Source organism: Procambarus clarkii, chromosome 49 (assembly GCF_040958095.1).
Source record: "Procambarus clarkii isolate CNS0578487 chromosome 49, FALCON_Pclarkii_2.0, whole genome shotgun sequence".
NCBI lineage: Eukaryota > Metazoa > Arthropoda > Malacostraca > Decapoda > Cambaridae > Procambarus > Procambarus clarkii.
The window spans coordinates 21,945,251-21,969,969 of NC_091198.1; the positions used below are offsets into that span (position 1 = coordinate 21,945,251).

General features: G+C 39.7%; 1 protein-coding gene across 3 annotated transcripts; it reads left to right on the top strand.

Annotated features, from left to right (window-relative positions):
* Window positions 1-10,651: 10,651 nt before the first annotated feature.
* Window positions 10,652-24,719, top strand: LOC123763415 (uncharacterized). 3 transcript variants are annotated; one of them, XM_045750572.2, is made up of 4 exons: window positions 10,652-10,757; window positions 19,674-19,936; window positions 20,454-20,618; window positions 23,657-24,719. In XM_045750572.2, exons 2-4 carry the CDS (start codon window positions 19,764-19,766, stop codon window positions 23,892-23,894), a joined length of 576 nt encoding a protein of 191 aa, XP_045606528.2. In that variant the 5' UTR covers window positions 10,652-10,757; window positions 19,674-19,763; the 3' UTR covers window positions 23,895-24,719. The 3 variants fall into 3 exon arrangements, with proteins under 3 accessions (XP_045606528.2, XP_069159236.1, XP_045606527.2); XM_069303135.1 differs by lacking the exon at window positions 19,674-19,936 and adding an exon at window positions 19,410-19,633 and having other exon boundaries at window positions 10,675-10,757; XM_045750571.2 differs by lacking the exon at window positions 19,674-19,936 and adding an exon at window positions 19,385-19,633 and having other exon boundaries at window positions 10,676-10,757.

A 24,719-nucleotide genomic window follows, 5' to 3' on the forward strand; every position in this document is an offset into this window, starting at 1 on the left:
GGCTTTATGGTACAGGGGCGGTTTATTTAATAATAATTACAGTTTATTGTGTTCGGGGGACAGGCAGCCAGATTGTATTCATGCACGTTAGGCTTATATACAGGTCCCCTCAACACCAGGGTTGATTTGCTGACCCCTGGCCAGGTTACAACCCCCCGCAACATGCTGACTAACTGCCGAGTACCTACTTACTGCTAGGTGAACAGGTGCATTGATGAGAAGATATGCGCCCAACCATTTCTGTCCCGCCCAGGACTCGAACCCGGAATTCTCGATTGTGAGTCGAGAACGAACCCGACTGTACTACCGCAACCCGTCCTCGACTCAAGTCCATTCCATCCAGCGGTCGACCCCACAGACGCATTCATAAATTTTAACATGCTGTTCATTCAAAACGGGAATTTTCTCAAGTATAAATTAATATTATAATATATTAGCATATTGTGCATATATAGGCATAGGATAGGTTAGGTTAGGTGTTTAGGTTCTGTTGGCGATTATTTGTATTTGTAGTACGTGGGTGAAGCATTTATAGCGTTGCGATTCGAACAAAATTCGTCAGTGAAGCACTTGTTCCGGATATGTTCGAACTTCAGCAGTTGTGAGTCGTGTGTAAACCGCTTTTCATTCATAAACAGGGGGTTTGGCGGGTGCATGGAATCACTTTTGGATCTTTGTTTGGAGGACGGGCTGACACACGACTTGCAACTGTTGACGTTCAAACACTTCCGGAACAAGTGCTTCACTGACGACTTGTGTTCGAACCACAACGCTGTAAACAGCCGTCAGCAGCATTAAATGGCTTCCATAGTTTTTTTTAATCTACCCGTCTAATACTTCAAAAGTAAATGATAAAGTAAGGGTTTATTATTAATTATAATTTGCAAAAAAATGGTCAGGTGATAGTGTGTCAAAGACTCTCAGACTATACAAGACACAAAGGCTGAAAGACTGACAAAGTACCAGACAAAATGTATCAGGCTGCCAGAAACTGAATTGCAAACAAAAAATTAATAAGAGACTCGCAATATGTGAAGGTAAAATTAGCAGGAGACAAAGTGTTTGTTAGAGGTTTAAAATAAATGAGATGTGTAAATATTTACGTGTTGTCATGACGTCACGAGAAACTCCCATTTTCCTTAAATTCTGTAATGGCGTGTATGAGGCTCCGGGTGAGAACACGGCTAATCACTCCAGCTGACACAAACTCCATTTAATAAGGGTGTCTAATGACTAGATTAAAAAAAAGCCTTGTCTAGGTGTTAACGAATTATGAATAGAGTTTGAACGCTACTGAACCTTGAGAGATATGCTTTCGGTAGCAAGATAAATAGACTGGAATGATTCATGATTATGTATCTCTAATTTTGAAGTAAAAAAAAAAGAACGAATTGTTTGAGCTAAAAGGAATAAGGAGTAACTGGTAAACAAATCCACAAGGGCCGTGATGAGGATTCGAATCTCCGCACAGGATGTTCCCAGCTGCGCCTTAGTCAACTATGCCGCAAATGGGAACATCCCGTGCGAAGGTTCGAACCCTTATCACGGCCCTTGTGGATTTATTCATTTGATATATCACGCTATTGTGATATGTGTGTGTAGCAACTGGTAAGCCAAACCATTTCGACTAAATATAACACTTAGAAAGGATATGAGGATAAGGATTTAGGATAGGACGGAGGAAAGGAATGGTGTCCAACCACTGGAGCAGTCGGGGACTGTACTCAGACCTGCAAGAAACTAGGCCAATAGCTCTTAACGTTTACAGGAAATACTAGTAGCAGAATAAACTATCCACCCCACATGTATGATGTATCCTCCCACAGCTACGAGCCATCTATCCTCCTACGGGTATAATCTATCCACAGGTTTAATAATTTTATTTATTTATACATTAATATTACCACAGGGTTTAAGTCCAGTGTTTGTGACAATGTCACAATTAACGCTTGTGGTTAATTATCACATTTTAGGGCACTAATTGATTAGTACCATGAAGTGTGCATTAATATATATATATATATATTATATATATATATATATATATTATATATATATATATATATATATATATATATATATATATATATATATATATATATATATATATATATATATATATATATATATATATATATATATAATTTCAATGTAATTTTATTTTATTTAAAATTTCATTATTCATTACACAAAAAGGGTTACAACATTGGTTACATGCAGGGTACAAGACTACTTGTCACAAGTTGTAGAGCTCCTCCAGCTCCTCAGATGGCGGGCAGGAACCATGGATGCAGTGAACATTTCCTCTCTGGATCGCCACACTAAGGCGCTGAAAGAGGAAACTGGCGGCTCTAGGGTATCTTGTCGTTTCAATTAGCTTAGAACCCAGCGTATATATTAAGAAAATTCTATACAGATTCGTACACTGGTACTATTCGCACACTGACCACGGTACAGAGCTCTTTAAGAAGCGTTTGGGGCCATTCTTACCATTGTTCTTTAAGTGAGCCACTAACACGTTAGTGGCCTCGACGAGAACAGAAAGCCGGCGGCTTGTCGAAGGTCCCCCATCCCCCCTTTTGTTCTAGTGATTTTTTCAAGTCGGATTTTATAGTTCAGCAGAGTTTTGGCATTTACGGCTTCGGCGTGTAGGCGGTTCCATGGGTTTATAACCCCGTGAGTGAAAAAGAAGAAGTCGTCTGGATCAACATCCTCAAAATTGTTCAGCACTCTAAAGGTTTCGATGAGATCCGCCCTGCCATGTTTGGTGTGTAGTGTTGTTAGCCCTGTGGCCCTCATCCGTTCCTGATATGAGAGATGACTTAGCTCTGGAATTACTTTTGTTGCCCGGTGTTGCACTTTCTCCAGAGCAGCTATATCCTTTTGAAGTTGAGGTCTCCATACTTGCATACAGTAATCCAAGTGGGTCGCACCAGAGACTTATACAGTTGAATCACTGTACCTCCTTTGTCTTAAAGTCAAAGGAACGCTTGAACATTCCTGGGGTTTGGTTAACTTTTTTTTTTACTGCTGCTCGTACCTGTTGTGCAACTTTCAGTAAATGGTGGATTTTGACTCCAAGATCCTTTTCTTCCTCAATCTGCTGCAAGGTAATGCTCTTAACTTGATAGTTGTGACGTGGATTGTTATGCCCCACATGCAAAGTCTTGCATTTTCGATATTAAAATGCATTTACCAGTCTCCTGAGCATGAATGGTGTTCATGTAGAACTCTTTGTAAGACCTCAATATCATTTTCACTTCCCACTTTACCCTAAATCTAAGTGCCAGCTGCATACTTGGTGTGGTACATAATATGACAAAAAAGGTGGGCCCCAAAATGGACCCTTGCGGTACTCCCTCAGATTCATTTCCGTTTAGCACGATGCTTTGTTTTGCTTGTTTGGACCATTGATCCATTTATAGATGATGAGTACACTCAAGAATGTGTGTGTAGTTTGACCAAGCCACACACTAGAAGGTGAAGGGACGACGACGTTTCGGTTCGTCCTGGACCATTCTCAAGTCGATTGTGGAATGGACCATTCTCACAATCGACTTGAGAATGGTCCAGGACGGACTGAAACGTCGTCGTCCCTTCACCTTCTCGAGTGTGGTCTGGTCAATCTACTTCAGCCACGTTATTGTGACTCATCGCCTGCATGTGTGTGTAGTGTTTTATATTTACCATATGCCTAAGGTTCATTGAGCCGGTCGGTCGAGTGGACAGCACGCTGGACTTGTGATCCTGTGGTCCCGGGTTCGATCCCGGGCGCCGGCGAGAAACAATGGGCAGAGTTTCTTTCACCCTATGCCCCTGTTACCTAGCAGTAAAATAGGTACCTGGGTGTTAGTCACGGGCTGCTTTCTGGGGGTGGAGGCCTGGTCGAGGACCGGACCGCGGGGACACTAAAGCCCCGAAATCATCTCAAGATAACCTCAAGATAAGGTTGGAGTTTGTTATTGTTTTAATTTCCGATATGTGTTGATTGTGTGTCTGGAGGAGTTCCGAGTCTTAGATCCCCACGAGCAGACGCCGTAAGATTGTGTGTCTGGAGGTAGTTCCGGGTCTTAGATCCCCACGAGCAGACGCCGTAAGATTGTGTGTCTGGAGGTAGTTCCGGGTCTTAGATCCCCACGAGCAGACGCCGTAAGATTGTGTGTCTGGAGGTAGTTCCGGGTCTTAGATCCCCACGAGCAGACGCCGTAAGATTGTGTGTCTGGAGGTAGTTCCGGGTCTTAGATCCCCACGAGCAGACGCCGTAAGATTGTGTGTCTGGAGGTAGTTCCGAGTCTCAGATCCCCACGAGCAGACGCCGTAAGATTGTGTGTCTGGAGGTAGTTCCGAGTCTTAGATCCCCACGAGCAGACGCCGTAAGATTTCGATAGATGAGTGAATAATGTTGTCATCGCACCCGAGCGAGAAACCAGTAGTGGGGACTTTACGGCATGCCTCTGTAATATCCCCCTTGGCCAAACTATTATGTATTAACGATAAGACCTACCATTAATGTATGATGACTTACTGTAAAGATGTAGCTCTTGTAATAGCACTTTCTCTGTAACTAGCTGACATTGTATCTATAAGGTGTGAAGGATTGAAGAAATTGTTTATGTAATAATCTAAGATGAGGTCTGATAAAGACCTTTTGTGCCCTCTGTAATGCTTTTGCGCTACCGCTCACAGGATGAGTATGGGGTGCACAATAAACTAGCCGCCTTCGGCGGCAACAATCAAATCAAATACGGCATGCCTACGGTTTTGGGTGTTCTATTTTGTACCTAACAATAAAACCTCAATTTGTGCATATACCAAAGACTCTCTCTCTCTCTCTCTCACTCTCTCTCTCTCTCTCTCTCTCTCTCTCTCTCTCTCTCTCTCTCTCTCTCTCTCTCTCTCTCTCTCTCACTCTCTCTCTCTCTCTCTCACTCTCTCTCTCTCTCTCTCACTCTCTCTCTCTCTCTCTCTCTCTCTCTCTCTCTCTCTCTCTGCCTCTCTCTCTCTCTGTCTCTCTCTCTCTCTCTCTCTCTCTCTCTCTCTCTCTCTCTCTCTCTCTCTTCTGCTCTGCTCTCAGTTTGGGTATTTGTCCACAGATCTGCTTAACTGGTCGATTTATTTGCTTTTGTATGTCTATCCACATTTAGGATAACTTTTATACCAGGCTGTGTTCTCATACGCCAGGCAGCAAGACACCGCGTCCAACAGCCTGGTTGACCACACCATCAACCAAGAAGCCTGGTCAGAGACCGAGCAGCGGGAACCTTAACCCCCAGGAATCAACGCAAAGTAACCGCCAGGTAACTACGAGGGATGTATCTCCCTATATCTATCTTTACAGATATATAGAATGTTGCTTGATTCAATCAAGCAACATTCCGAGATTTCCTTAAATGAAAATATTTATTATTTTGGGAATAACTGTTGTTGGAAGACACAGCCGAACAGAAGCTTAAACAAGATTAGTGGCAAGAGACAGGCGGAGGCCAGAGCAAACAGGGACGTGTATCCTCAAGCAAATCATGAGTTAGCAAATGCACAAAATTCAAAGCATAAAATCTGAGGCGCTAATTCAGTTTTAGATATTTAAAATAAATATCCACAAGTTGCTTTTGGTGTCTCACTCCCACCAAAACAAGCAGGTGGCAGTTAGCCACGGCCGAGCGGACAGCACGCTGGACTTGTGGTCCTGTGGTCCCGGGTTCAATCCCGGGCGCCGGCGAGAAGTTACCTAGCAGTAAAATAGGTACCTGGGTGTTAGTCAGCTGTCACGGGCTGCTTCCTGGGGTTGGAGGCCTGGTCGAGGACCGGGCCGCGGGGACACTAAAGCCCCGAAATCATCTCAAGATAACCTAAACAAGCAGGTGGGGCAGTAAGCCACACCTAAACAAGCAGGGGGTAGTAAGCAAGACATGCTGTTTGCTCCACGGAGCCAGAGGTCACTCCTCTTCAGCACTTGCAGTCTTACAATGGTACTCCAGCCACGCTATCAATAAACATTGGCGTTCCTAAGGGTGGTTGGTACCCCTGGCCAACCCATCTCCTGAAATAATGGTACTTTCAGTAGCCATTTGGTCGAAAGTACCAATATGTAGTGATGGTCCCCCCAAAAGTTAATTTTTTGTACTATGAATATAATAAATATAAAAATATATAAAATAAAGCTTGAAACCAAACTTTAATATTCTTATTTATATATACAAGAGTTCTTACATTCTTGTACAGCCACTAGCAGGCGTAGCGTTTCGGGCAAGTCCTTTATCCTAATTTCTCCCCGGAATACGACCCGTCAAATTGTTTAAACAGGTACCCATTCACTGCTGGATGAACAGAGGCTACAGTTAAGGATTGGCGCCCAGTCAATCCTCCCCGGCCAGGATACGAACCTAGGCCAAAGCGCCTGGTGAGTGCTTTACCACAACGCCACGAGGACTGATTTGTAATTACGTGTATTAGACCTATAACTGCTTGAAGAGGTTAGATTAGGTTTTTTGTTGTCAGTAAACAGACTTTCCCATTTGTCCAATTTCAATATTTAAAACAGCTGTCAACTTTCTGGTGATCCATCATAATATATCTTGTTATTTAGACTAAATACTTACTATAAGTACTTGCATTTAAGAGAATTAGCTGACTTGGTCCGCTGCTTCTCAGTTACATCAATTCAAGTTCAATTTAAAGTATGTTTATTGAGACAAAAAAATACATCCAAAAGGGATAGAGTAGCTTAGGCTATTTCACACATTAATGTTTTCCAAATGTCTCTCAACAAAGCCTATTATACTTCCTGCTGACACAACCTTCATTTTCTCCCATGCTAACCTACTTAAATAACACAGCGTCCACTGAACTAAATGAAGTTCATTTGCCAACAAACTTACCCTTAACATCGATAAAACGTTCTACGTGTTGCTTGATAACACATCAAAAAATCAACTTAACCCAAGAATTAACAATACCAAAATTATGAGCAGAGTAGATGGGAAGCTTCTTGGTGATCTCAGACAATATACTAAATTTCCATTGTCGTATTCAAAATATAACTGCACATACTCTCAAGTGTACTCGATATCTTTAAAACTCTGATTCACGAAAGCACAATCAATCCGCCAAAGATTTTCTCAATCTTTGGCGGCTTTGTTTCCAATAATTAAACAGTTAATGAGCTCCGAAGCACGAGAGAGCTGTTTATAACAATAACAACAGTTAAATGGAAAGTTTTCGTGCTTGTAAACTGTTTAATAAATGTAACCAAAGTCGTCAAAGATTGAGGAAAGATGTACACGTTCGTAAGTGCTTGCATAAGTGCTTTCGTGAATCTGGCATCTGAACTGCAATGCCAAATCTGACCTTAAGCGCTTCCTAGAGGGCTGTAACAGAACCCATGGGCACCACACAAGAGAAATGTATTTTTAATATTCCCAGAGCGAGAAGCAAAGCAGAAATGCTACGCAAATCCAAGGTCCCAATCTGTGGAATGACCTCTCAAATGTAATTAAAAGCTGTGCGTCTCCCAACCAGATTAAAAGTGAAACGAAGAAATATTTAGTTAAAATCATGTAACTAAATTTCACTCACATTTCCCCATCAATGTAAAATAGTTTTGCGTCTTACCGTTATCTTAAATTCTATATACTAAAAATGTATGCCTTTCTTCATTGCCATCTATTTATTATAGCAGTTTGTTTAAAATTGGTTAAGCAAGTCACATATGCTACTTCTTGTTAATTTGTAAGTGTTTATCCCATTCAACCTTTCAATTTTGCGACTGTCACCATTAAGTACACCTTTATACTAATTAACCTGACGGCCCCTAACCCTAGTGTCCTCGACGAGGACAGGAAGCCGGTGGCTTACCGAAACTCCCCTTTTTGCCTTGATGTTCTTTGGGGTAGATTTTAAAACTTAAGAGAGTTTTGGCATTAACGGCTTCGGCGGGTAGGCGGTTCCATGGGTCAATAACCATCTGGGTGAAAAAAAGTCTCCTGTTCTCAGTCTTACACCGTGGCTTGTTGAGCTTGAAACCACTGCTCCTAGTTCCTGTATACTGTATGCTATTTGTTATATTTTCTGAACATTTTCACATGTTACCTTCTCTTTTAATACTGTTTACCCCATTACACCCATAAATAATATGTTTATCTAATTTATTCTAAGTTTAACCCGAAACACTTTGCGTAGTAGTGGCTTCATAGTTGTGCTAACCCCTAAACCTACAGCTTTCCTTTCCTCTTGTGTTCTCTGTACGCACATTCTTATTAATAACATATTATTATTATTGAGAAATTATTACAATATCCTAGTGTTTGAATGAAGGTGAAGTAAAGATCCGGTATATATGTGTGTATTAAAAAACACATTTTCGGATGTAACACTGCATCCTTTCTCAAGGTGCAGTATACAATGTACTGGAACACTGTATAATAACACGTTGACAAATGGTGAAGGTTACATCCGAATTTTTTGTTTTAAACACTTATACATATATTGGGTCTTTCCTTCACCTTTTGTATTATTATAAGAAGCAACTGTGTAAATAACCCCAAGTAAGCAAGTAAATAACTTGCCCCACTGTGTAAATAACAGATACTGCTTGCCCCACTGTGTAAATAACAGATACTGTTTGTCCCACTGTGTAAATAACAGATACTGTTTGCCTCACTGTAAATAACAGATACTGTTTGTCCCACTGTGTAAATAACAGATACTGTTTGCTCCAATGTGTAAATAACAGATACTGCTTGCCTCACTGTGTAAAAACAGATACTGCTTGCCCCACTGTGTAAATAACAGATACTGTTTGCCCCACTGTGTAAATAACAGATACTGCTTGCCCCACTGTGTAAATAACAGATACTGTTTGCCCCACTGTGTAAATAACAGATACTGCTTGCCCCACTGTGTAAATAACAGATACTGTTTGCCCCACTGTGTAAATAACAGATACTGCTTGCATCACTATGTAAATAACAAATACTGTTTGCCCCACTGTGTAAATAACAGATACTGCTTGCCTCACTGTGTAAATAACAGATACTGCTTGCCTCACTGTGTAAATAACAAATACTGTTTGCCCCACTGTGTAAATAACAGATACTGTTTGCCCCACTGTGTAAATAACAGACACTGTGTGCTCCACAATGTAAACAGCGTTAAGGAAGGGGGAGAAAGGGTACAGGAAGCCCATCATTATACAATGGAAAGCCGAGGTTAGAGAGGGATAAGGAACATTATCTCAAGGACTTAATGATGTGTACACTATAGGTAAAAAACTATTTTTGTGTGTCATCTACTTTCTGCGCGTGTTCGTAATATCTTACCGTTATGCTTACCTCCAGTCACTCCCGTATGAGGGCAATAAAGATCTAACGTGCACCGTTAGATTTTTAGCTAGGTTGGATTAAGTTCGTTTAGGTAAAGTTGGTCCTGTTAGGTTAGGATAGATTAAGTTGGAATTGTTTATAGAATAACGTCGAGGGGTACATAGATTTCTCAGGACTTAGACCCGTCTACGGATCCCCCAATTAGTGTATATCGGTGTATATCTATTATATCACAATCCCTACCCACCCAAATAATCATAAACTGTATAAAATAATGTATAAAAAAACTGTATTGTACTGTAAACTGTATAAAAATAAGTTGTAAGATCAGAATTAGCTATAAATGATAAAAATCCTCATGGTTTACTAGTTATCCATATGCAAAGTAAAACCAAGTTATTGATATCTCTTGAAGACATACTGGTACCTAATACTAGTAATAGTACTGGTGCTAGTTCTGGTGCTAGTATTGATATTAAAACTGGTATTAGTACTGGTACTGGAGGTGATTTCGACAATCTGATGGAGTATTGGGACATATTGGGTAATCTATTGTGGGTCTGTAATCATAATTTTTTTATAAACCTTCAAATTAGTGGATAAGTCAAGTAGTCCACAACCACCCATTAGTGAAAACTACACCATTGGTTGGACCACTAGCCACCCACTAGTGAAAACTGCACCATTGGTGGACCACTAGCCACCCACTAGTGAAAACTACACCATTGGTGGACCACTAGCCACCCACTAGTGAAAACTGCACCATTGGTGGACCACTAGCCACCCACTAGTGAAAACTACGGCATTGGTGGACCACTAGCCACCCACTAGTGAAAACTACAGCATGGGTGGACCACTAGCCACCCACTAGTGAAAACTACACAATGGGTGGGCCACTAGCCACCCACTAGTGAAAACTACACAATGGGTGGGCCACTAGCCACCCACTAGTGAAAACTACACCATTGGTGGACCACTAGCCACCCACTAGTGAAATCTACAGCATTGGTGGACCACTAGCCACCCACTAGTGAGCCCCCTGGGATCTAAAAAGCAGTCGTCTCGCTCCTGATTTGCTATTGTTGGGGAAGGGCGGAAAGTTTCGTTCCAATTTTGGAATTGTGGGCGGCGTTTACAAAATGGGAGGAGCAAGGGGTACGAGTGTCAAGAAAATGGGAGGACCTAGACATGTTGAAAGATGTTATTAAAGGGGAAAAGGGAAAGCCTGAGTGAAGGAGGGAGTGAGAGGGGGGAGAAGGAAGTATGAGGGGGATGAGGAGGGATGGAAAATGCAAGTGGGGGGGGGGGAGGTGTGTGTGTGTGGGATGGCGGCGGCGGCGGCGTCAGTAGATTCTACCGCTTGGCCTCGCTAGGCTGCTCCTGTCTATCCTGGCTCGGTGAACTGTCTCCGTCTTCCCCCGTCTGCTTCTGTCCAAGGTAACGTGTCATATGTCCCCCTACTTCTGTATATGTGTGTGTGTGTGTGGTTAAATGCCCGGTTTTCCTACCTACTTCCGTCCAGTATAAGACGACGATAACGTGGCTCAAGAACCGACATCCAACCCCACACATATGGAAATGAAGGACCGACGATGTTTCGGTCCGTCCTGGACCGAAACGTCTTGATAATGGTCCAGGATGGACCGAAACATCGTCGGTTCTTCAGACGCGCGGGTGTCTATGTACGCTGTCATCTCTCACCTTGATTCTGTACTCACGAATCATCCATAAGAGGTTCTTCTTATCTTGAGATGATTTCGGGGCTTAACGTCCCCGCGGCCCGGTCCTCGACCAGGCCTCCTTTTTGTTACACACACACCCAGGATGCAGCCCGTAGCAGCTGTCTAACTCCCAGGTACCTATTTACTGCATCAGGGTGAAAGAAACTCTGCCTATCTGTTTCCGCCTCCACCGGGGATCGAACCCGGAACCTCAGGACTACGAATCACGAGCGCTGTCCACTCAGCTGTCAGGGCCCCCTTAGGCCTAAGAGGGCCTAGCATGCTGCCTTGGGGGCTTCTTTAATATTAGCGATTAATTATTAATAATTACCTAACAATTATTCTATTGTTAACTCGTTATTGGTCAGTTGAGGAACGGCAGGATATCTTTAGGTCAGTGAAGAGGCCTTTCTTCAATTTTGGGAATTCATTTTCCACGAGTCTTGAGTTGGTTAAGTAAATTCCTATTACTATCATCAGTACTGTATTCTAGTGAGATCTGAAGGCCAGTAGGACGGAACTTTGGTTGTTGTTATTGCTTTAGATTCAGCTACTCGGAACAAAAAGTTCCAAACAGCACGGGCTATGGTGAGCCCGTAGTGGACTTACCTGGCACAGGAGCGGGGCAAGTAGCACGGGCTATGGTGAGCCCGTAGTGGACTTACCTGGCACAGGAGCGGGGCAAGTAGCACGGGCTATGGTGAGCCCGTAGTGGACTTACCTGGCACAGGAGCGGGGCAAGTAGCACGGGCTATGGTGAGCCCGTAGTGGACTTACCTGGCACAGGAGCGGGGCAAGTAGCACGGGCTATGGTGAGCCCGAAGTGAACTTACCTGGCACAGGAGCGGGGCTGTAACTGGAACTTTGGTGTTGGGCTTAAAGCCTATATCAACCTCTAGAGGGATAATGCCACCACAAGAGCTAATAATGAACAGTATATATTGTTCATTACCTTAATACAGGATTAAGGACGCCTTAATCCTGTATTAAGGCGTCCTGTACATACCAGTTGCGTTGCTCCTGGCAGTATGGGTTCGAGTCACTTCTGGGGTGGGGTGTGAGTTTTCAGTTATATTTATATATATATATATATATATATATATATATATATATATATATATATATATATATATATATATATATATATATATACAGTACACGATAGGCTTACATCAAGCTCCTTCCCCCACAACAAGCTGTGTAGCACAGGTGCATGAGGTGAAAGGAAACGCGCCCAAACATTTCGTCCCGACCGGGATTCGAACCTGGAATTCTCGATTATGAGTTGAGAAGGAACCCGACTGTAGTGCCGGGACCCTCCTTAACCAACCAGCAAGTTTACCTTACCTGGTTGATGGGGTTCTGGGAGTTCTTCTACTCCCCAAGCCAGGCCCGAGGCCAGCCTTGACTTGTGAGAGTTTGGTCCACCAGGCTGTTGCTTGGAGCGGCCCGCAGGCCCACATACCCACCACAGCCTGGTTGGTCCGGCACTTCTTGGAGGAAACAATTTAATTTCCTTTTGAAGATGTCCACGGTTGTTCTGGCAATATTTCTTATGCTCGCTGGGAGGACGTTGAACAGCCGTGGACCTCTGATGTTTATACAGTGTTTTCTGATTGTGCCTATGGCACCTCTGCTCTTCACTGGTTTTATTCTGCATTTTCTTCCATATCGTTCACTCCAGTACGTTGTTATTTTACTGTGTAGATTTGGGACCTGGCCCTCCAGTATTTTCCACGTGTATATTATTTGGTATCTCTCTCTCTCGTCTCCTTTCTAGTGAGTACATTTGGAGAGCTTTGAGACGATCCCAATAATTTAGGTGCTTTATCTCGTCTATGCGTACCGTATATGTTCTCTGTATTCCCTCTATTTCAGCAATCTCTCCTGCTCTGAAGAGGGAAGTGAGTACTGAGCAGTACTCGAGATGGGACAACACAAGTGACTTGAAGAGTACAACCATTGTGATGGGATCCCTGGATTTGAAGGTTCTCGTAATCCATCCTATTATTTTTCTGGCTGGCGCAATATTTGCTTGGTTATGCTCCTTAAACGTTAGGTCGTCAGACATCATTATTCCCAAATCCTTGACATGAAGCTTTCCTACTTTCAAAACGCAGATTCGATTGTGTTTTGTACCCTGTATTATGTTTCAGCTCCTCATTTTTGCTGTACCTGAGTACCTGGAATTTATCACCGTTAAACATCGTGTAATTTTCTGCTGCCCCATCTAAAACTTTGTTAATATCTGTTTGTATTTTTTCCATGTCTTCAGCAGAGGTAATTTTCATGCTGATTTTTGTATCATCTGCAAAGGATGACACGAAGCTGTGACTTGTATTTTTGTCTATATCTGATATGAGAATAAGGAACAGCAGTGGTGCACGGACTGTACCCTGAGGTACAGAGCTTTTAACTACGCTTGCGCCTTAGTTCACACTTAAAGTATACTGTAACAGTATACCTTAGTTCAGACCTAAAGTATACTGTAAAGGTATACCTTAGTTCACACCTAAAGTAGACTGTAAAGGTATACAATAGTTCAGACCTAAAGTATACTGTAAAGATACTTTTACAGAGAGACAAGATGATTACCTCTGGGTATAGCTGTGATTACCTCTGGGTATAGCTGTGATTACCTCTAGGTATTTGTGTGGGAAAACTTGACTTATGTAAATCATTTAAATTGATACTATTTTCGATAGCTACGAAGGACCAGCACTTTTTGTGAAAAAATGGAAAACTAGGTAGAGCAAGTGGTTTGATATTAATTCCATGAACTAGTGTCCTATGGATGTTCTTAATTAATAATACATTGAATATTACAAGGACTGTATATATTATGAGTCAAATTCACTCACCCAAAATGGGGGGTTACATGCCATAAGATTAATATATCCCAAGCACGATTTCAGTGCTGGTTCTTCACTGAAGTAACTAAATGTAAATAAAAATTAAATACATCATATAATAATAATTAGAGGCAAATGTACCTCAAGATACTACAGTAATTTGGTAAAATATATAACCAAATCAATGGGTTAGTAGTAATGATCTCATCACTAATATACCAATGTGCTTTAATATACTTACTAATCTCTCTCATCTTATTTTTTTCTTTCAATGTATCTGTTATCATTTTATTAATTCTGCTAGAATTTACCTACTTAAAATTATCTGTTAGATTCAGGACCTGCCCGAAACGCTGCGCGTACTAGTGGCTTTACAAGATTGTAAATACTATGCTATGTATTCTCACAAACCCAATGTACCTTCTTGTATATAAATAAATAAATAAATAAATTAGGAGATCGTTAAGGTAGCTAAGTTATTATGTCTCTACAAACAACAATTAACAGCTTAGCTGTGAAAATAAGAGATGTGAAATCAGTTGCCACGCTCCACAGACATCTTGCTTCGAGCAAGTTGCTGGCCGTGAAGGTGGAGTAGCCTAACTCCTCGGCTGACGTGGACTCGGGAGCTGTAAGGCAATTACAATGTACAAATCTTCTACATAAATGATATAAAGATATATTTAATAATACGGAATTCTTCCTTGTATGATTTAAACGATATATCTGACACTGTAGAATTCTTCTACAGACATTAATGAAATATATTCCTATATAAATTACGGAATACGCTAGAAAGTAAACGTACTAGATTTTTGTTGTAAATAAATGGCCTAATGACAACTAGCCTAAATATTAACATGTGATCACAGTGTTAAATAAAAGGTAATTAATAGTTGCCAGGCGAAGTGTCCGTTGGTCTAGGGAACAATTTCAGGCCTCCGTCTTGAAACTGCTGTTGCTAAGACGTCAACTACGGGCCGGAGAATTAATTAGTTCCAGGACACTGCCGTTATGTTCCAAAATAACGTGGCACCGCTCTCGTGGTGGTAGGAGCAAATAAAATGACACTAAGCAGGTTCCTTGCAATGGCGCCTCTCTCTTGCACGCTGCTAATATGGCGTCGCTAGTAGGAATGGCGTCTCCTTCCTCCCTCCCCGGCTGCGATACGCATGCGCAGAATGCTTAAAGTAATCTCGAGCGTAAATTATTTTGCTTACTCGCAATTAATTGGAAAAGTAAGGAATAGTGACAAGTACTAATGTCATAAATAAATGTATTAAAGTGCAATATAATTTTGCATAATGCAAGTCAGCTTATTAAGACTGCATACAAATTTTGAAAGGAATATTATATAGAATTGTTTAACATTATAATATTTTCCACTGTAGTTGTTAATTCACCTAAATAAACGAGTTCATTAAGCAGTAATATGCTGTATAAATAAAACAACTAAATAAACGATTGTCCTTAGCAAAGGAAAGTAAGGACTGTTTAGATTCAAGTTCAAGTTTATATATATATATATATATATATATATATATATATATATATATATATATATATATATATATATATATATGCATATATATATATATATATATATATATATATATATGCATATATATATATATATATATATATGCATATATATATATATATATATATATATGCATATATATATATATATATGCATATATATATATATATATATGCATATATATATATATATATATATATATATATATATATATATATGCATATATATATATATATATATATATATGCATATATATATATATATATATGCATATATATATATATATATATGCATATATATATATATATATATATATATATATATATATATATATATATATATATATATGCATATATATATATATATGCATATATATATATATATATATATATATATATGCATATATATATATATATATATATATATATATATATATATATATATATGCATATATATATATATATATATATATATATATATGCATATATATATATATATATATATATATATATATATATGCATATATATATATATATATATATATATATATATATATATATATATATATATATGCATATATATATATATGCATATATATATATATATATATATATATATATATATATATATATATATATATATATATATATATATATATATATATATATTTGATGGTTACAAGATATACATGGGTTGATACAAAAATAATAATGCAAAAAGGTGCTTAAAGGTTATGGATCTCTTGAAGAACACAACAATGGGAAACATTGATGAATGTCACAGACGGGTTCGATCATTGTTGCAAGTCAAACACTTCTTCGAATTCCTCTGAAGTTGGACTAGTGCCCAAGACGCAACAGGCATTTCCCCTCTGAATCGCAACACTGAGGCGCTGGAACAAGAAACTTTTTGCTCTCTGGTCTTTTGTAGCGCTGATCAATTTGTCCCCCAATTCCTTCAGGAACTTCAATGCACATTTTCCCCACGAACCGAGGGTCTCCGAGCCGATCGGAACAAAGCTGTAGCAGTGTGCTAGACCTCTGTATTTAATAATTTTCTGCGATTCCCTGAAAGAAGCAGCACCACCGCTTTCACGTGTGCTGTAGTGGAGGTAGGTACTGGCCAGTGTGGCAGCGCACGTGTAGTCCCATACCACTTGCTTACCATCCTTCCAAGGTAGCAAGGTGACCCCATCAGGGCGCTTCTGAGGGTCGTTAGGTCTGGATAAGTGTGGTTCTCTTTGTGCCGGTTCCCTTTGTTTGGTAATATATGCATATATATATATATAATATATAAATATATATATATATATATATATATATATATATATATATATATATATATATATATATATATATATATGTCGTACCTAGTAGCCAGAACGCACTTCTCAGCCTACTATGCAAGGCCCGATTTGCCTAATAAGCCAAGTTTTCACGAATTAATTGTTTTTCGACTACCTAACCTACCCTAACCTAACTTTTTCGGCTACCTAACCTAACCTAACCTATAAAGATAAGTTAGGTTAGGTTAGGTAGGGTTGGTTAGGTTCGGTCATATAACTACGTTAATCTTAACTCCAATAAAAAAAAATTGACCTCATACACAATGAAATGGGTAGCTTTATCATTTCATAAGAAAAAAATTAGAGAAAATATATTAATTCAGGAAAACTTGGCTTATTAGGCAAATCGGGCCTTGCATAGTAGGCTGAGAAGTGCGTTCTGGCTACTAGGTACGACATATATATATATATATATATATATATATATATATATATATATATATATATATATATATATATATATATATATATATATATAAAGGTGCATTGGGATTGTGAGGATACATAGCATAGTAATTACATTCTTATAAAGCCACTAGTACGCGCAGCGTTTCGGGAAAAACAGAAATAAACAGAATTTATGTTTATTGAGACAAGAAAGAAATACATCTCAAAGGGATAGAGTAGCTTAGGCTATTTCTACCCCGCTCTGTTTAGATTTAATTAAATGTGGAGATATTTCATGTTTTAACTTACGGCTACCTCCCGGCGTCACGGAAACTGTAGGAAGGAAGAGGGGATAGAAATAGCCTAAGCTACTCTATCCCTTTGAGAAGAAATGTAGATGTTTATCTCTCAGAATGTTTGGTAATATGTTTATTGTTTGTGATGTGTGTATATGTATGTATTAACACGATGTACTGAACGGGGTGAGAATAGCTTGAGCTACCTCATCCCTTTGTGTGTATTTTACCTCAATAAACTTATTTCAATTTCAATTTCAATCCCTTTGAGATGTATTTCTTTCTTGTCTCAATAAACATACTTGAACTGTAGGAAGGGTTTGGTAAAATACTGCGTTGCAATAGAAACATTAACTGGAATAATTCTACGAATTAGTAAAATTAGTAATTACTATGGCTAATACAATATTGATGTATTATTATACAAAAATGATGTATAAGTCCAACAATATTTATGATCACCTCTGGGTTTAGCCATACATTAGGTCTCTTCGCAAAGTTGGAGTACAATTGTGTACATATATCATATTTCCCCCGGGGTACTGGGCGCACCTGTTTGAGAAGGACCTTTTGAAAGATAAAAAAAACTATGCTGTATTATACATTTTGGTCCCGTAAATACAATATACTCTGTTTTGGTGGACCGAAAACCGACCTCTTATCATGCGGCAGATACAGTATATTTTGTCAAAAGTGTTTTATATTGATGTGTTATATTGGTCTATATTTGTTCTATATTAGCAAAGGTTTGCGAGTCATAAAATATTTTTCGGTATTCTAAAGATCTGCGAGATCAGCCCTATCATGTCAGGTTTGTAGTTGTTCTGATTATATATTAATTGTCAACCCACACTCTCGTGGAGATGGCCATTTAGAGTTCACTTAGGCATTAGGAAGCTCGAACCGCCGACCCTATGACCGTGAAGCAGAAACTCTACCACTGAAACTAATTATTGTGGTGTTTCATAGTACAGTGGTAGAGCTTGTGTCTACCACTGTACCACATATATATGTATATATATATATATATATATATATATATATATATATATATATATATATATATATATATATATATATATATATATATATTATTAAAGCATAAGTCAATAAAGAAAGTAAATTTAGTCAAGCAACACTAATAAGACTAAAACTGTATAAAAAGTTCAAACTAGAAAATAAAGAGATAAAGAGCAAAGTCTTACTGTACGGTCAATCAGATTACTAATAAATATCAACTACTAATGTTAACTGTTAACATAGTTACTCAGATTGTTAATAAAATCTTATAATAAGTGCATAGAGGCCTGATTGGAAGGCTAATGGGCGTGTTGGGACGATTTTACTGACCTGTTTTGCTGTTCTTAGGTCTTAATAGTCTACAAATACATTCTTGTTTAGTTTGGTGTATATAATTTTAATTTTATAAATCATTTTTACATATACACAGAGAAGCAAAGTACACCTCTGTGTATATCCCTGTATTTCCTATTTCACTTTGATTAAGTCTTAAATACATTCCTGTATATTGTTTTTATTAAGACTTCATAAAAACAAGATATAGGAATGTATTTAAGTCTTAAATACATTTGTCACTGTGAGCATCAGTCATCTTGGAGATTAATCACCTGAGACCTGCCTTTGTCTTTCCTTTGTTTTATTGACAAACTTCGGGACGTTTCACTGCAGATCACAACCTTCATTTGAAGCTATACAATGGGATCGATCTTGCGTCCCTGGAATTCTCAGGTTTACCTATAATATCTCCGTCCTGTTAGACGGTTCATGCATGGCAATATATATATATTTAAGCTCAAAGACTTTGTGGAACTTGGTTTTGGTTTAGTTTAGTGTGTTATAATAAGCCAGGGCTTCTCTGTACAAATAAGGTCCTTAGTAGAGTGTATAAAGTGACCCTGGCAGTTGCCAGGGTCTCGCCTCTTTACAGAGAAGCCCTGAGCCCTACACACTGGTCATGGCGATCGAGGTGTTGCTCAACTCCAAGTCGGTGGTGACGCCGCTGCGACCATTGTGGTACACCTACGTCACGCTCTCAGTCCCCCTCGGCAACCGTAATATTGATGCCTTTACCCTGGCTCTGGCGATGTCCTTCGCGGTCCGGCTCGACATCAACCTCTACAATGTCTTCAACCGCCCGGCTAAAACGGGAAGGTGAGTCTGGAATTATATCAATGTTTTCTCTTCCACACAGAGGCTGCTTTTCTCCCTCTCCGTGGTCAATGTACGTGTGGGGCGGCGTAGCGACGAGGACCAGTGATAGCAGCGTGTTGAACCTCAAGATATGGCGGACGTGGGAGACCAGACGCTGGGCATCTATTTCACATATACACATCCGATGTATCGCGGGCAGAAGGCCGACGGGTCCGTCAACACCGTGGCCATCTCCCTCATCACTGTAGGCGTCATATATTACCTCGCGGCTCTCTTTCCTTCAAAATCTTCTCGCTTCAGCAGGTATTATGGCGACTCTATACATGTGTACACATAGGTAAGTATTTATGTATTGGTTTACAACCAGTTCCCAGTAGAGTAGCTGTTGGGCACGTTTTCTGTAGCCTGATGCCCTTGTTCACGTAGCAGTACAGCTAGGTTCACCTAGGAACTAGGCGACTGTTGAGGGTTCCATCCTGGGGAAGGCTAGTAGTTGGCCTAGGCAAGTTATTCCAAATCTTTCATGTTTCTTTCCTCATTTTCAAACTAGAAGCGCTAGGAGTTCGTCCTCAGCCCAAGATTAGTAATGGTGTGAACGACCTCTTAACGCTATCAAGCTTGTAAGCTGTCAGTAAATTCAAATTCAAATAATTTGAATTCATATTTTCAAATAATGTAAATAAGCCGCCATTACTGAGGCAAGACGCCATACAGATCTCTTAAGTGAACACGCAACTGCTTCGTGAATGCCTATAATAATATACTATGGGAATGAGGAGAGTAACACTGACTGACTCAGTCCCCGTGTGACCCCTGGCAGGAGTATCCAGGAGGACCAACTGGACCTCTTCCAGCAGATAGAGAGCAACATCGCCACGCTGGGAGTGGACGGCCACGCATGCGTACTCCGGTTTATCTGTGAGATGCAAACCAACAGGTTCTCCAGCTCATCAATATTCGGAGAAATCTTCAACCTTATGTTCACGTAAGTTTACTGAGTATTGTGGCTGGGCCGGGTAGCCTCGCGGGCCATTATAACCTTACGGACCATTATAATTTCGCGGACTAGGTTTCATCAATTCTATAAACATGCTGGGATCGCGTTGAGTGCCAGCCTATGTTAGAATCCTTGGGGTTCAAGGTATTGTTGAATTTTTTATTATATACTAGCAGCACCCGGTCAAGCGTTGCTGTGGCTCATGCGTTGCTGAGCCACAGCAACCTTCCCTGTCCCCCAGTCCTCCCCACCACTCCCCCCTCACCCGTTTCCTTGGCCTCCCAACCATTCCCAACTCCCCCGTCCCCTCGTCCTACTCACCATTCCCCACTCCACCATCTCCTCTTCCTTCCCACCATGCTCCTCTCGCCTGTCCCTATGTCCTCCCCACCATTCTTCCATCCCCACTATCCCAAACTCCCCTGTCCCCTCGTCCTCCCCACCATCTCTCACTTCCATCCCCTCGTCCGATGCCTTCCCAAATGGTCTGATGTTCCCATCAGAAAATTGAGAACAGCAAGTGATCTGATGTTCCCATCACAGAAATATAAGAAAAACAGTTAAAAAATGAAATGAAAATATGAAAAAAATATAAAAATAAACTATACTACGAAATGAACCATATGGTAACCAACACAGCTCAATTCCAATGCAATTCACACAAAATAATTAAATCAAAATGAAAATAAATAAAAATCTATGAAAATTCAATTTATCAATGCCATCAGAAGCATTGAAATGGAATTGTAACTTATTATTATAGCATGTGTGTTGCTCTTACATGCAACAGATGGTGCTGTTTTTTTCAAGAAAAGCATAGTTTTACCTGTCACAGGTGTAGCATCTATACTTACGAAATGAACGGTATGGTCAACAACACAGCTCAATTCCAACACAATTCACACAAAATAATTAAATAAAAAATAAAATAAATCGAAATCTATGAAAATAAAATTTATCAATGCAATCAGAAACATTGAAATGGAATTCGTGACATATTTAGTATAGCGTGCATGTTGCTATTATGTGCAACAGATGGCGCTGTTTTTCAAACACGCATGTTTTTACCTGTCACAGGTGAGGCATGTATATAGTATATATATTAAAATACGCGCCTATTCGAATGCAACGTTGTGTCAAAATTTCAAAGCAAGTGGTAAAGAGGTTTCGAAGATTTCCCCTCACATGATAAACACATAAAAATGCAGTTTTTCAGAAAAAGCATGTTTTTTTTTTTACCGTCACAGACGTGACATCAATATAGTATGTATATAAAAATCTGCTAGGATGCGAATGGAACGTTGTGTGAAAATTTCAAAGCAATCGGTGAAGAACTTTCGGAGATTAGTGGTTATGCACAAACGAACATTTCCCTTCTTATTTATATAGATATAGATTATATATATTATTATATATATATATATATATATATATATATATATATATATATATATATATATATATATATATATGCAATTGATGATCACTAAACACTGATCATTTGTATGCGGAAAAACCACAAAGAAATGGGAAGAGAGATGAACGTTTCGGCCTGTTAAAGCCGTTGTCAACACCAGACTCAAGTCTGGTGTTGGATGAAAAATAATGGATATTAATAGGCTATTTCATGCATGAACCTAAGCAGCTTATGTTCTTGCTGCTCCTGTCACTGTGTTGGCTCGGGGTCTTGGAGTGGGTAGAATGTAATTGTGTATTAACTGGTTATTGATTGCTGGTCTTGACTTTTTGATTTGTAGGGCCTCGCTGATGTCCAGTCTTCTATTGTCGTTATACCTGTGGATTATTTCAGTGTTGCTTGTTAATATGTCTCTGGTGATGGTCTGGTTGTGTGAGGAGATTATAGCCTCCTTGATGGAGTCCTGAAGCTTGTGCATTGTTAATCGCCTAGAGAGAGACGTTGTTGTCTTGCCTATATACTAAGATCTTTGAGACTGACAGTCCCCAAGTGGGCATGTGAAGGCATAGACGACGTTGGTCTCTTTCAAGGCGTTCTGTTTGGTGTCTGGGGAGTTCTTCATGAGTAGGTTGGCGGTCTTCTTGTTTTTGTAGTAAATTGTTAATTATATCTTCTGATTTGTGTATGTGGGGATAACGTTCCTATTAATAATATCTTTCAGGACACTTTCCTCCGTTTTATGAGCCTTTGGAAAAAAATTCCTGTAAAACAGTCTAATTAGGGGTACAAGTGTTGTGTTAGTTGACTCTTCAGAGGTTGCATGGTGTTTCACCTTTCTTTTAATGACGTCTTCGACATAACCGTAGAGAAGCCAGAATGCTCTACTTAACCAACTATGCACGACCCGATTTGCCTATTTTCCTGAATGTATATATTTTTCTCATTTCTTTTCTTATGAAATGATAAAACTTTCCATTACATTATATATATGAGGGATTTTTTTTTTAATTTGAGTTAAAATTAACGTAGAAATATGACCAAATATAACCTAACCTGAACTGACATAACTAAGTCAGTAATTTATGTTGTTAATATAATATAATCTTAATTCAAATAAACCAATTGGAAACAAGTTTTTGAAAATAACGAAAATCACTCTGCCTATTAAGCAAAATGGCCCGTTTTGCTTAATTGCATTCTAGGCCAAGTAGTGCGTCCTGGCTACTAGGTACGACATATATATATATATATATATATATATATATATATATATATATATATATATATTTTTTTTTTTTTTACCTAGAAGGGGTACCACCTCTGGTGCAAGTGTAGGGACCCATAGCCTCGGAGAAGAAAATAAAGAGTACTCAGAGAAGACCTTGTGGATCCTCACTGAACACTTTGATATTTTCTTCTCCTACCACCCCTATTCTTTTGTTAAGTGTGTATATTTATCTAACTTTATTTGAAAATGTCATTACACAAAAAAATTACAATATTGATTACATGCAGGGTACAAGGCTGCTTGTCACAAGTTGAATAGCTCCTCCAGCTCCTCAGATATATATATACAGATAGTAAAATTCTTTCCGTTCTCTACCGGCAGTCCGAAGCAAGGCAGCAACTACAAAATACTAGAGGACTACATAGCAGCGGAGATGGCCGGGCAGGACAGTGGGCCAGGCCAGACCTGCGCGGAGACGTACCCGTCGTGTCCGGTGTCTGTGTTCGCCGTCCTGCGCCGCTTCCAGAACCAAATGGGCTTCTCCACGCCGGAGGACAAGCCCCTCAACGCCTCCATCAACCTCCAGAACAGTCTTCTTACAGGGGACATTGACCCCTAGAGCACCGCCACACAAGGCTGTTCGTTTCTTCTTTTCTACGCTAACGTGCAGCCCTACTTTCAACCGTGTGCAGCATCAACACAGAGCTCAGTCGAAGATCCGGGGGTTTAATTCCTTTGTGGGACAGAAATGGTTGGGCACGCGTCCTTCCACATAATGCCTCTGTATACAGTAGTTCTAAAGGGGGGGTGGAGGAGGTTTTCTGTTCCTGACAAAACGAATTAAACCTTTGGCTGTTTATTTTATAGATGTTACTACTGCTCGGCTTAGACTCGGTTACAAGTATCTCTGGGAATTTTCATTATCTGCTGATGTAGATCTGACCAAATGTAAACTGTGTCAACAAAATTATTCGCACACCTTCCGTCACTATGTGATGGAGTGCGAAAACATAGGTGAATTCAGAGACAATTCTATACCAGATGTTCAAGAGATGTATAAATATTTCATTCAAAAAGATCTGCTGCCAGAAATCTTGGCCAAATATCCCCAGTTTGCTAAATGTAGGTAGTATCTGAGTGATTGTAACCTATCCACCGCTGCCCATTGGATGGAGGGCAGTGTGCAGGATAAACATATCAATTGTGACACTAGCTCTCCACATATGTCAGTTGCTTAAATTAGAAACTGTACTTGTGGTCGGTCTCGAGCCCATTGTTGATGTGACGTCTTATACTGAATTTTGTAACTAGCTCATCAAAATTGTAACTTACTTAGCTATATGAATTGTGGGGTTCAGTCCCTGAGCCCATTATGTGCCTCTGTAACCCTTTTCACTACCGCCCACAAGATGGGTATGGAGTGCATAATAAATGAACTAAACTA

Coding starts and splice junctions, on each gene's coding strand:
- LOC123763415 (XM_069303135.1), top strand. CDS start 19,437: ATGGCGATCGAGGTGTTGCTCAACTCCAAGTCGGTGGTGACGCCGCTG. Junction 19,634..20,453: donor CGCCCGGCTAAAACGGGAAG/GTGAGTCTGGAA, acceptor GACCCCTGGCAG/GAGTATCCAGGAGGACCAAC. Junction 20,619..23,656: donor ATCTTCAACCTTATGTTCAC/GTAAGTTTACTG, acceptor CTCTACCGGCAG/TCCGAAGCAAGGCAGCAACT.